At 39.4% G+C, this 13,188-nt stretch overlaps 1 protein-coding gene and 1 long non-coding RNA gene across 4 annotated transcripts; one reads left to right on the forward strand and one right to left on the reverse strand.

Annotated features, from left to right (window-relative positions):
- The first annotated feature begins 1,082 nt into the window (after positions 1-1,082).
- On the forward strand, positions 1,083-7,614 carry LOC135095859 (putative nuclease HARBI1). 2 transcript variants are annotated; one of them, XM_063997001.1, is made up of 5 exons: positions 1,083-1,209; positions 1,383-1,529; positions 4,745-4,907; positions 5,275-5,710; positions 6,050-7,614. In XM_063997001.1, the coding sequence occupies exons 2-4, from the start codon at positions 1,509-1,511 to the stop codon at positions 5,382-5,384; spliced, it is 294 nt and encodes a 97-aa protein (XP_063853071.1). In that variant the 5' UTR covers positions 1,083-1,209; positions 1,383-1,508; the 3' UTR covers positions 5,385-5,710; positions 6,050-7,614. The 2 variants fall into 2 exon arrangements, with proteins under 2 accessions (XP_063853071.1, XP_063853072.1); XM_063997002.1 differs by having other exon boundaries at positions 1,148-1,529.
- Positions 5,831-8,164, reverse strand: LOC135095860 (uncharacterized). Of its 2 annotated transcripts, XR_010264530.1 has the most exons (3): positions 8,034-8,161; positions 7,735-7,842; positions 5,831-7,395 (listed from the first exon to the last, which is right to left on the reverse strand). It is a non-coding gene; the product is annotated as an uncharacterized LOC135095860 (long non-coding RNA). The 2 variants fall into 2 exon arrangements; XR_010264529.1 differs by having other exon boundaries at positions 7,735-8,164.
- Between the last annotated feature and the right edge of the window lie 5,024 nt (positions 8,165-13,188).

Here is a 13,188-nt window from a genome sequence, read left to right on the forward strand (position 1 = left end):
GTAGGTGATTGAATGTTGGTTCAATATGTTCTCCTGGGAGGAAAGGAAGGGCCATGATTTGTCTTATAAAATCCTGTGTGGGACGATGATTTATATAGGGAACTGCTAGTCCTAATGACTGAACCTTCCTCCAGATGGCTTGGTTCCAGTGAAATGCACATCCTTGTAATTTTGCCATTGGTAATAGGGTTCTGACAGCCGACCATAACGCCATTTCGAAATCCATTACAAGCTTCTCCACGTTACACTCCCCAGTTACTTCTAAGATTGCTTTTAATACCTTTCGGTAATCTTTTTTTTTTCTTTTCCCTGAGGATTACCGCCGCACCATGCGGCGGTAATCCTCCTGAGTTATACCAGTGTCACACGTTCGGTGCTGCCACTGGTCACACCCATCGCACTGCAGCGCTTGCTGGCGTGGACGGACTTCAGTAGAACAGTAAATGCATGGAAAGGAAGCCATGGTCAGAATATGGTCCTATGCAGGGTCTTGTTCCGAAGTAACTTTGCTTCATATTAATTCCAGACCAGTAATTTTGCATATCGAGACCCATTAGTTAATGTAAGAGATTCGCGACAGGTTCATATATCTTCATCAGAAACATTTCGTGTATCGAGCTGTGATGAGTGAGTATTTAACCTAATAGCTTCGAAATAATTAAGCCATACGTGATATATATTAAACTTAGGACTATCGGAACACCTGAGTTGCGCTCTGCCAACCTGACTGTGGTCCACACTGGGACTGGATTCATCGTTCATCAGATCGAAGTGATCGGGCAAACGATACTCAAAACATTCGGTATTTCGGTTCCATCAAATGTCGTGGAATCATGGATTGTAAACAAGGCGATGAGTCACGCACACATAGGGGAGGCCGGTATGATTTGGGTCAAAGGTAAGGGAGGCCGGAGTGACCAGGGCCGGAAGAACTAGGGGCCGGAGTGACCTGGGCCGGAAGAACTAGGGGGCCGGAGTAACTTGTTTCGCCACCTGAGGTGGTGTAAGTTAACATCTCACCCGAAAACTCTTATATAAATATTTATGTGCACAAAATAACCTTTTTTTTCATTGTTTACAAGGTTTACCACCAAGAAAGCATGGTTTTGTGATGCATAAAGTGAAATATTGCATAGAACACCAAAAATAAAGCAGGAAAAGGCTGATTTGCCCCACGTGCGCGCTCCTCATTCCGCCTCGCAGCAACAAGTGTGTACTGTGATTAAGTATTGTTTTCGTCGTTTCACCTGCATGTATTGGATATTTTCTTTGCATACTTCCACGTTCGTGCCTTGAAGTGAGAAAGGCGCTTTTGGGATCGCCTTGACCCCTTGGCATTGAGTAATAATGAGCTCATGCTCATATATCACTTCCCTCGGCAGACCTAATCCTCTTGTTTGAGGAGATGCAGCCTCAGCTGGAGAGAAGGACAAGGCGTAGCCGGGCATTACCAACTCACACCCAGATTTTGCTGTCCCTGAGATTGTTTGCCAGTGGGTCCTTCCAAAATGTCATTGGAGACACTGCAGGTAAGATATGCTGGTGTTGCATGCTTCAGCACAGGGGCTGGCTGTTTTGGTAATTGTCAGGGAGCCTTTTTCCTGACCTTATTACTGGTCTGTTCTCTTACATTCTTCGCATATACCTTTAGATACACTTAAAACATAACTTTAAGGTGAGGAAGAAGTGCCCCTGCCCTTCAGGAGTCCAGGGGATGGGCTAAGGCCCCCCAGAGGTTAGATTAGTCACCGCACACTTATATTTGGAACATTACCTAATCTAATGTAACCACAGGGGCTAGACCCACCTTTACAGACACTAATATCACTTAGCATAACCTCTGGAACACCCCTGAAGGACGGGGACACTTCTCCCCCATCTAATACTATGTGTTTCAGGTTTATCAAGAGGTTTGTGAAAGAATGGAAGAGGATAGATGTGTAACAAGGACAAGAGAGGACTCTAAACAATTACTGCTACTATTTTTTTAGACAAACTGCACAATATTCCATAAATAACTTTAGTAGGTGAATAAACTGATGTTGTTCATTGGGGTGCATAATATTCAAGTGTGGCTGACTTTCAAGGATAAAAGGCATTAAAGTCAACTTCCTGCATGCCACTGTTTATAATGCTGTAATCCAGTGTTAGGAACTTGTCAAGCTTAGTTCCTGGTGTCAAAATATGTGAGTGCATAATTAATAAGGAGGGATGAGGGATGATGCTAACCTTACAAAACCAAACCTTTTTTTTTTTTTTTTATATGTAGGAAGGACACTGGCCAAGGGCAACAAAAATCTAATAAAAAAAAATGCCCACTAAAATGCCAGTCTCATAAAAGGGTCAAAGCAGTGGTCAAAAATTGGTGGAAAAGTGTCTTGAAACCTCCCTCTTGAAGGAATTCAAGTCATAGGAAGGTGGAAATACAGAAGCAGGCAGGGAGTTCTAGAGTTTACCAGAGAAAGGGGTGAATGATTGAGAATACTGGTTAACTCTTGCATTAGAGAGGTGGACAGAATAGGGATGAGAGAAAGAAGAAAGTCTTGTGCAGCGAGGCCGCGAAAGGAGGGGAGGCATGCAGTTAGCAAGATCAAAAGAGCAGTAAGCATGAAAATAGCGGTAGAAGACAGCTAGATATGCAACATTGCGGCGGTGAGAGAAAGGCTGAAGACAGTCAGTTAGAGGAGAGGAGTTGATGAGACGAAAAGCTTTTGATTCCACCCTGTCTAGAAGAGCAGTATGAGTGGAACCCCTCCAGACATGTGAAGCATACTCCATACATGGACGGATAAGGCCGTTGTACAGAGTTAGCAGCTGAGGGGGTGAGAAAAACTGGCAGAGATGTCTCAGAACACCTAACTTCATAGAAACTGTTTTAGCTAGAGATGAGATGTGAAGTTTCCAGTTCAGACTATAAGTAAAGGACAGACCGAGGATGTTCAGTGTAGAAGAGGGGGACAGTTGAGTGTCATTGAAGAAGAGGGGATAGTTGTCTGGAAGGTTGTGTCGAGTTGATAGATGGAGGAATTGAGTTTTTGAGGCATTGAACAATACCAAGTTTGCTCTGCCCCAATCAGAAATTTTAGAAAGATCAGAAGTCAGGCGTTCTGTGGCTTCCCTGCGTGATATGTTTACCTCCTGAAGGGTTGAACGTCTATGAAAAGACGTGGAAAGGTGCAGGGTGGTATCATCAGCGTAGGAGTGGATAGGACAAGAAGTTTGGTTTAGAAGATCATTAATGAATAATAAGAAGAGAGTGGGTGACAGGACAGAACCCTGAGGAACACCACTGTTAATAGATTTAGGAGAAGAACAGTGACCGTCTACCACAGCAGCAATAGAACGGTCAGAAAGGAAACTTGAGATGAAGTTACAGAGAGAAGGATAGAAACCGTAGGAGGGTAGTTTGGAAATCAAAGTTTTGTGCCAGACTCTATCAAAGGCTTTTGACATGTCCAAGGCAACAGCAAAAGTTTCACCAAAATCTCTAAAAGAGGATGACCAAGACTCAGTAAGGAAAGCCAGAAGATCACCAGTAGAGCGGCCTTGACGGAACCCATACTGGCGATCAGATAGAAGGTTGTGAAGTGATAGATGTTTAAGAATCTTCCTGTTGAGGATAGATTCAAAAACTTTAGATAAGCAGGAAATTAAAGCAATAGGACGGTAGTTTGAGGGATTGGAGCGGTCACCCTTTTTAGGAACAAGTTGAATGTAGGCAAACTTCCAGCAAGAAGGAAAGGTAAATGTTGACAGACAGAGCTGAAAGAGTTTGACTAGGCAAGGTGCAAGCACGGAGGCACAGTTTCGGAGAACAATAGGAGGGACCCCATCAGGCCCATAAGCCTTCCGAGGGTTTAGGCCAGCGAGGGCATGGAAAACATCATTGCGAAGAATTTTATTAGGTGGCATGAAGTAGTCAGAGGGTGGAGGAGAGGGAGGAACAAGCCCAGAATCGTCCAAGGTAGAGTTTTTAGCAAAGGTTTGAGCAAAGAGTTCAGCTTTAGAAATAGATGTGATAGCAGTGGTGCCATCTGGTTGAAGTAGAGGAGGGAAAGAAGAAGCAAAGTTATTGGAGATATTTTTGGCTAGATGCCAGAAATCACGAGGGGAGTTAGATCTTGAAAGGTTTTGACATTTTCTGTTAATGGAGGAGTTTTTGGAGTTTTACCTTACCAAACCTGCCGTCAAGCACCCCTGGGGCTGCCCCTTCCTCACCCACCCCATTTTTATTCATGTGTACAAATATTTCTAGACTTGTTAGGTTTATTTCTGACATGTTTCTAACACTGTCCTAAGGATAACTTAATTTACTATACTGCTGGCAAAAAAAAATTGACAGCAGAAGTAATATATGTATGGATATGATGGCAGTGATTGAAGTAATATGTGTATGGATATGATGGCAGTGATTGAAGTAATATGTGTATGGATATGATGGCAGTGATTGAAGCAATATGTGTATGGATATGATGGCAGTGATTGAAGTAATATGTGTATGGATATGATGGCAGTGATTGAAGTAATATGTGTATGGATATGATGGCAGTGATTGAAGTAATATGTGTATGGATATGATGGCAGTGATTGAAAGAACACTGCATTACATGCAGAAGGATCATTAAATTTGTGACCGATTTTTTTTTTTTTTTTTTTTTTTTTTTTTTTGGGCCTGCAACAAAGATGTATCTTATTTAAAATAAATAAATAAAATGAAAACTAATGGCTTATAATCTGCTTTCAGACCTACGCAAGCGTCAGCAGAGTCTTTGAGTGTGTGTGCACCGAGTTGAGTGATAAGTCGGTGCAGGAAATCAAGATGCCTCCAACACACCTTGATCAAAGGAGAACTGCACAACAGTTCTTCAGGATAAAAAATCTCCCAAGGGTTACTGGGGCCATTGATGGTAAGATTAACAATAACGTATTTTTGTTTTAAATTTAGTGTTACTGTTATAATCTATCACTTCATCAGTGTTTCCTTTGAGTGAAAGGTATCTCACAGCCTCAAGGTCCTGTTAGGCATTAATAAAGTTTTCAGTAATTTATGTATACTGTGTGCATATCCAGTGCAGGGGTGGTGTATGTATATATATATATATATATATATATATATATATATATATATATATATATATATATATATATATATATATATATATATATATATATATATATATATATATATATATATATATATATATATATATATATGATGGATATATGTAGCTACTGTGTAACATGATCATGTAATACTTTCTTTTGTGTGCACAGGCACCCACATTGCCATCAAGGCCCCAGGTGTGGACGAGGCCCTTTACTTTAACCAGAAAAGGTATCACTCCCTCTCAACATCCAACTTGTTTGTGATGCGAATGGAGTGATCCTCAGCTACTGCTCCAGACTCCCAGGTATACAGTATCATTGCATTACATGTTTACCCAACCATGTATTTTATTGATTTTCATGTGACTGCACATGGTTACTGGTATTGCATAAGAAAACAGTGTGATAAGCCTTGACATTAGTTATAAATGGACAGTTGACATACTCCTTGACAAGTAATGAATCCTCTTGTAGTATGAAATCTCACTTTTCACAGGTGTCTGCACTCTTATGGAGGTAGCTTGCAGTACAGACCCATCAAGTGTGTGAAAATAATTAATGCTTGCCTGCTCCTACACAACCGCTGCATGAAGTTCCTGATGACGTATGTACTTGTCGCTATTTTTCTGGTAGTTGACGGGATATATCAATATCATGGACATTAGATTTGATTTAACCGAGTACAGTCATGAGTGTTCTTACACTTGTTGTTAGGGTAATGAAATTTGTCAGAAGTGTACCGTCATTTAACGAAAATAACATTTGTTTTTTTCCTACAAAGGTGTCTTGAAAGTCATTATGGTTTGGGCCAGTTTTGGATCACGAAAATGCTAAATGTCAAACTACACGTCTGTTCCTCTCGTACAACATAAACTTTAAACAAATGGAAGGGTTAGGTTCCAACCCCTAGACCTCTCAAACCCTCACAAAAGTCTGCTTACAGCTACCACCTCTTGAGGATGAAGCAGTGCCCCATGCTGGTGCCGACCCTGCTGTGCTGCAGAGGGGTCTACGTGCTCCAGGCAGAATTGTGCAGCAAGAAATCATACAAAACTTCTTCCAGCAATGAAGTAAGGAAGTCAGGTATCATTTACCTATGTCAGTAATCATGTAATGAGTGAAGTAATGGTTTTCCATGTATCACTGCATACTACATGAAAGAGATGAGTGCAGCATTTTATTTCATCAAATACTTAAGTGGCTTGCTAGTATTAGGTATGAATAACACAAATTAACACAAAATGAATTAACACAAATAATACAAAAAATGCTGTAGATTTATTTAAAAAAAATTAAATGATTGGTAATGGCAAAGTTTTTGCAAAAGAAAAAAAAAATAACATATGAGCATAGTTCAGTTCCTGTAAAAAGTAAAAAAATAAATAAATAAATAAACATATTTATAGAAATGCCCACCAGCAGGTCACCACAAAGCACTCTAATGTAATTTTTGTACTTTAAGTAACACAAAGGCATTGTAGGTATCACAGTGAAGAAATGCTTTGGTATTATATTGCACTAATATTAACATGACTAGGTTGACTGATAATTAAAAGAAAAATTAGTCAACAAAAAACATCACTCAAAGAATACCAGCTTATTCTCTACCTTTTTTTTTTTTTTTTTTTTTTTTTGTTTGCAGCAGCTGGTAACACTTGCTGAGCACTTCATTAATTAATTCTATCATTTACCTAGAGTAGCATGTTAATATTAGTGCAATATAATACCAAAGCATTTCTTCACTGTGATACCTACAATGCCTTTGTGTTACTTAAAGTACAAAAATTACATTAGAGTGCTTTGTGGTGACCTGCTGGTGGGCATTTCTATAAATATGTTTATTTATTTATTTATTTTTTTACTTTTTACAGGAACTGAACTATGCTCATATGTTATTTTTTTTTTCTTTTGCAAAAACTTTGCCATTACCAATCATTTAATTTTTTTTAAATAAATCTACAGCATTTTTTGTATTATTTGTGTTAATTCATTTTGTGTTAATTTGTGTTATTCATACCTAATACTAGCAAGCCACTTAAGTATTTGATGAAATAAAATGCTGCACTCATCTCTTTCATGTAGTATGCAGTGATACATGGAAAACCATTACTTCACTCATTACATGATTACTGACATAGGTAAATGATACCTGACTTCCTTACTTCATTGCTGGAAGAAGTTTTGTATGATTTCTTGCTGCACAATTCTGCCTGGAGCACGTAGACCCCTCTGCAGCACAGCAGGGTCGGCACCAGCATGGGGCACTGCTTCATCCTCAAGAGGTGGTAGCTGTAAGCAGACTTTTGTGAGGGTTTGAGAGGTCTAGGGGTTGGAACCTAACCCTTCCATTTGTTTAAAGTTTATGTTGTACGAGAGGAACAGACGTGTAGTTTGACATTTAGCATTTTCGTGATCCAAAACTGGCCCAAACCATAATGACTTTCAAGACACCTTTGTAGGAAAAAAACAAATGTTATTTTCGTTAAATGACGGTACACTTCTGACAAATTTCATTACCCTAACAACAAGTGTAAGAACACTCATGACTGTACTCGGTTAAATCAAATCTAATGTCCATGATATTGATATATCCCGTCAACTACCAGAAAAATAGCGACAAGTACATACGTCATCAGGAACTTCATGCAGCGGTTGTGTAGGAGCAGGCAAGCATTAATTATTTTCACACACTTGATGGGTCTGTACTGCAAGCTACCTCCATAAGAGTGCAGGCACCTGTGAAAAGTGAGATTTCATACTACAAGAGGATTCATTACTTGTCAAGGAGTATGTCAACTGTCCATTTATAACTAATGTCAAGGCTTATCACACTGTTTTCTTATGCAATACCAGTAACCATGTGCAGTCACATGAAAATCAATAAAATACATGGTTGGGTAAACATGTAATGCAATGATACTGTATACCTGGGAGTCTGGAGCAGTAGCTGAGGATCACTCCATTCGCATCACAAACAAGGTGGATGTTGAGAGGGAGTGATACCTTTTCTGGTTAAAGTAAAGGGCCTCGTCCACACCTGGGGCCTTGATGGCAATGTGGGTGCCTGTGCACACAAAAGAAAGTATTACATGATCATGTTACACAGTAGCTACATATATCCATCACATATATATATATATATATATATATATATATATATATATATATATATATATATATATATATATATATATATATATATATATATATATATATATATATATACATACACCACCCCTGCACTGGATATGCACACAGTATACATAAATTATTGAAAACTTTATTAATGCCTAACAGGACCTTGAGGCTGTGAGATACCTTTCACTCAAAGGAAACACTGATGAAGTGATAGATTATAACAGTAACACTAAATTTAAAACAAAAATACGTTATTGTTAATCTTACCATCAATGGCCCCAGTAACCCTTGGGAGATTTTTGATCCTGAAGAACTGTTGTGCAGTTCTCCTTTGATCAAGGTGTGTTGGAGGCATCTTGATTTCCTGCACCGACTTATCACTCAACTCGGTGCACACACACTCAAAGACTCTGCTGACGCTTGCGTAGGTCTGAAAGCAGATTATAAGCCATTAGTTTTCATTTTATTTATTTATTTTAAATAAGATACATCTTTGTTGCAGGCCCCAAAAAAAAAAAAAAAAAAAAAAAAAAAAAAAAAAAAAAAAAAAAAAAAATCGGTCACAAATTTAATGATCCTTCTGCATGTAATGCAGTGTTCTTTCAATCACTGCCATCATATCCATACACATATTACTTCAATCACTGCCATCATATCCATACACATATTACTTCAATCACTGCCATCATATCCATACATATATTACTTCTGCTGTCAATTTTTTTTTGCCAGCAGTATAGTAAATTAAGTTATCCTTAGGGCAGTGTTAGAAACATGTCAGAAATAAACCTAACAAGTCTAGAAATATTTGTACACATGAATAATAATGGGGTGGGTGAGGAAGGGGGAGCCCCAGGGGTGCTTGATGGCAGGTTTGGTAAGGTTTGGTTTTGTAAGGTTAGCATCATCCCTCATCCCTCCTTATTAATTATGCACTCACATATTTTGACACCAGGAACTAAGCTTGACAAGTTCCTAACACTGGATTACAGCGTTATAAACAGTGGCATGCAGGAAGTTGACTTTAATGCCTTTTATCCTTGAAAGTCAGCCACTCTTGAATATTATTCACCACAATGAACATCAGTTTATTCACCTACAAAAGTTATTTATGGAATATTGTGCAGTTTGTCAAAAAAAAAATTAGTAGTAATTGTTTAGAGTCCTCTCTTGTCCTTGTTACACATCTATCCTCTTCCATTCTTTCACAAACCTCTTGATAAACCTGAAACACATAGTATTAGATGGGGGAGAAGTGTCCCCGTCCTTCAGGGGTGTTCCAGAGGTTATGCTAACTGATATTAGTGTCTGTAAAGGTGGGTCTAGCCCCTGTGGTTACATTAGATTAGGTAATGTTTCAAATATACCTAAGTGTGCGGTGACTAACCTAACCTCTGGCAGCCTCTGGGGGGCCTTAGCCCATCCCCTGGACTCCTGAAGGGCAGGGGCACTTCTTCCTCACCTTAAAGTTATGTTTTAAGTGTATCTAAAGGTATATGCGAAGAATGTAAGAGAACAGACCAGTAATAAGGTCAGGGAAAAGGCTCCCTGACAATTACCAAAACAGCCAGCCCCTGTGCTGAAGCATGCAACACCAGCATATCTTACCTGCAGTGTCTCCAATGACATTTTGGAAGGACCCACTGGCAAACAATCTCAGGGACAGCAAAACCTGGGTGTAAATTGGTAATTACCAAATCACAAGAGGATTAGGTCTGCCGAGGGAAGTGATATTTGAGCATGAGCTCATTATCACTCAATGCCAAGGGGTCAAGGCAATCCCAAAAGAGCTCATTATCACTCAATGCCAAGGGGTCAAGGCAATCCCAAAAGAGCTCATTATCACTCAATGCCAAGGGGTCAAGGTGATCCTGAAAGCGTGGCTTTCAGGATCACTGGAAAACATGATTCTGACGACTCCTTCCCCATAGGTCTTGTTCAGTTCGCGTTGGATCGTCTCCGCCAGTTGTTTTTCGTTCAGTATTTTTCGCGTCGTGCGCCGGGTGAGGAGGACGGCTAGGGGGGGTGACTGGCGGGTGCTGGGGCTCGGCTGACTGGCTGGGGTGTTAGTTGGGGTGTGTTCTGGGAGGTTTGCTAAGCCTGGGGTGTGTTCTGGGGCATTTGAGAAGCCTAGAGTATTTTCCAGTGTGTTTTCTGGGGTATTTTCTGCTCTTGCATTAGAGAGGTGGACAGAATAGGGGTGAGAGAAAGAAGAAAGTCTTGTGGGGCGAGGCCGTGGAAGGAGGGGAGGCATGCAGTTAGCAAGATCAGAAGAGCAGTTAGCATGAAAATGAAGAAAGAAGGAAAGAGATTTTGCAGCAGCACATGTACCACCAAAAACCAATGCATGGAATCAGGAGGACTACAAAATAATGTTAAGAGATCCTAGTAACTGTCTAAAGAAAATATTGAGAGTAATAATATAACACTTATGGGAGACTTTAACTGCAAAGAAGTGTGCTGGAAAGAATGGACTGCAGAAGAGGAAGAAAAATGATGGGGAAATGCACAGCTAAACTTAGTAATGTCTAACACTATGACCCAGTGGATTGGGGAAAACACCAGATTTAATGGGGATGAGGAGGCACCAAGGTGCGATCTACTGTTTACCAATGAACTTGACATCATTGAGCGGATAAATTTTCATTGCTCTTTGGGCAAAAGTGATCATCTGTTAATTGAATTTAAATTAGGCAAGACTTTAATAGAAACCAGGAGGGGAACTTACAAGAGTGGAAGATATTACAACAGGAAGGCAGATGTCATTGAGCTGAGGAAATTCTTTGTGGACACAGAGTGGAAACAACTGTTCATGGTGAGAATTAAGCAGGAAAAGCAGGACAAGTGAGGTACATTTATGAAAATCTATAATGAAGGGGTCAATAGATAAACACCAAAGATCACAATTAATGAGATGGAAAAGAAAGAAAAGATGCAGACTAGCAAGTGGAGAAAAAGTAGCAGCTTGGAATAGATAGAGAAAAAGGAGGACAAAAGAAATGGGAAGAATTTAAAATAGCAAGAAATGATTATGTCCAAATCTTGAGAGAAGAGGGAAGGAATTAAAAGAAAGATGTAGTAGACAAGTGCAAGAATGACCCAAACTCTTTTACAGATGTGTAAACTGAAAAATGAAAAAGAAACAAAGTATAGATTAAAGGTAGATGACTTTGTTTATGAAGATGCTCTGTCACAGGCTGAATTAATGAACACACGCTTCCAGCCAGTATTAACCTGAGAAAACTTTGTATGAGAAAGAGCACCACACACGGACAAAGTGTTGAGAGAACATCAAGTGGACATTCAAGAAGTTTAGAAAATAATGAAGGATTAGGATGTAAGTGAGATTCAAGGGCTGGATGTGTCAAACTGGATAATGAAGGAATGTAGCAATCAGCTGGCAGAGGTGACACATAATATAATAGTGTTTTCATTTAAAGAGGGGGAAGTCCCTCTAGACTGGAAAAGAGCCAATAGAATACCAATTTTCAAAGGAGGTAATAAAGAAGAACCACTGATTTACAGACCGGTGTCCCTAACAGGTGTTATTGCAAAAATATGTGAAAGGATTGTTAAAGACAGGTGGATGAAATATCTAGAAGAATCATACACACTGACTGGTTCAGAAGAGGAAGATTGTGTCACAAATTTATTGAGTTCTTACCATAAAGCAATTGATATAATCCAAGAGAGGGACGGCTGGTCAGACTGTGTTTACTTGGATCTATAAAAAGGCATTTGATAAAGTACCACACCATGATTACAGAAAATTCAAAATGTTGTGTGTTTGTCGGGCAAAACACTGGACTGGATAACAGACTTCTTAAGGGGCAGAAAAATGAGAACAGTAATTGAGGGTGAAAAATCAGAATGGTGCAAAGTTATGAGCAGAGTTCCACAGGGAACACTTCTGGCTCCTGTAATGTTTGTAGTATATATTAATGACATGGTGGATGAAGTTGTCAGCCATACAAGTTTATTTGCAGATGACACAAAGCTGTTGAAAAAGAGTGGAAAATAACATGGATTGTGAAATGTTACAGAAGGATCTGAATAAAATACATGAGTGGAGTAGGAGACTGGAAATGGAACTTAATGCAAAGAAATGCAGTGAGGGAGCACGGGAAGAGCAAAAGAAGACAGACAAGATTCTACACCATGGGAGATGTAGAAATTAAGAAAACCAAAAAAGAAGAAGATTTGGGAATTGCAATAAGTGATAATTTATAACCAGAAAATATATAAACAATATTGTCAGGGGAACCTGTGAGTGACTGAGAAAGAGAGAAAGATGAAAAGGACATTTACTGACATGGATGAAAAGATGATCAAAAAGCTGATAAAATCTATGATTCAACCCAGACCGGAATATTCTGCAGCTGTTTGGTCACCTCATGATAAAAAAGAAGACCTGTTTGTATGGGACTCAAGACACACAAAAGGACATGGTATGAAATTAGAGATGACATCGTGGAGAAGAGACATCAAGAAATACAGTTACTGAACAGAAGCACAGAAATATGTAATAATTTAAATGAAACAGTGATTCAAGCAAAGAACATTCACGAATTTAAAGCCAAACTGTGCACTTATAGATGTGGAGACAGGACAGCACCAGCATGCCTCTTTTCCTGTAAAACATAACTAGGTAAATACAAGGTAAATACACACACACACACACACACACACACACACACACACACACACACACACACACACACACACACACTTTTATGACTAAATGTACTTGTCTTTCTCAATTTTACTGTAACCACAATATAACATCCACAGCTACTGAATTAGTGCTTTATGGAAGGGCCTTATGAAAACAGAGAGAGAGAGAGAGAGAGAGAGAGAGAGAGAGAGAGAGAGAGAGAGAGAGAGAGAGAGAGAGAGAGAGAGAGAGAGAGAGAGAGAGAGAGAGAGAGAGAGAGAGAGAGAGAC

The sequence above is a fragment of the Scylla paramamosain genome, unplaced genomic scaffold, assembly GCF_035594125.1.
Source record: "Scylla paramamosain isolate STU-SP2022 unplaced genomic scaffold, ASM3559412v1 Contig2, whole genome shotgun sequence".
Taxonomy (NCBI): Eukaryota; Metazoa; Arthropoda; class Malacostraca; order Decapoda; family Portunidae; genus Scylla; species Scylla paramamosain.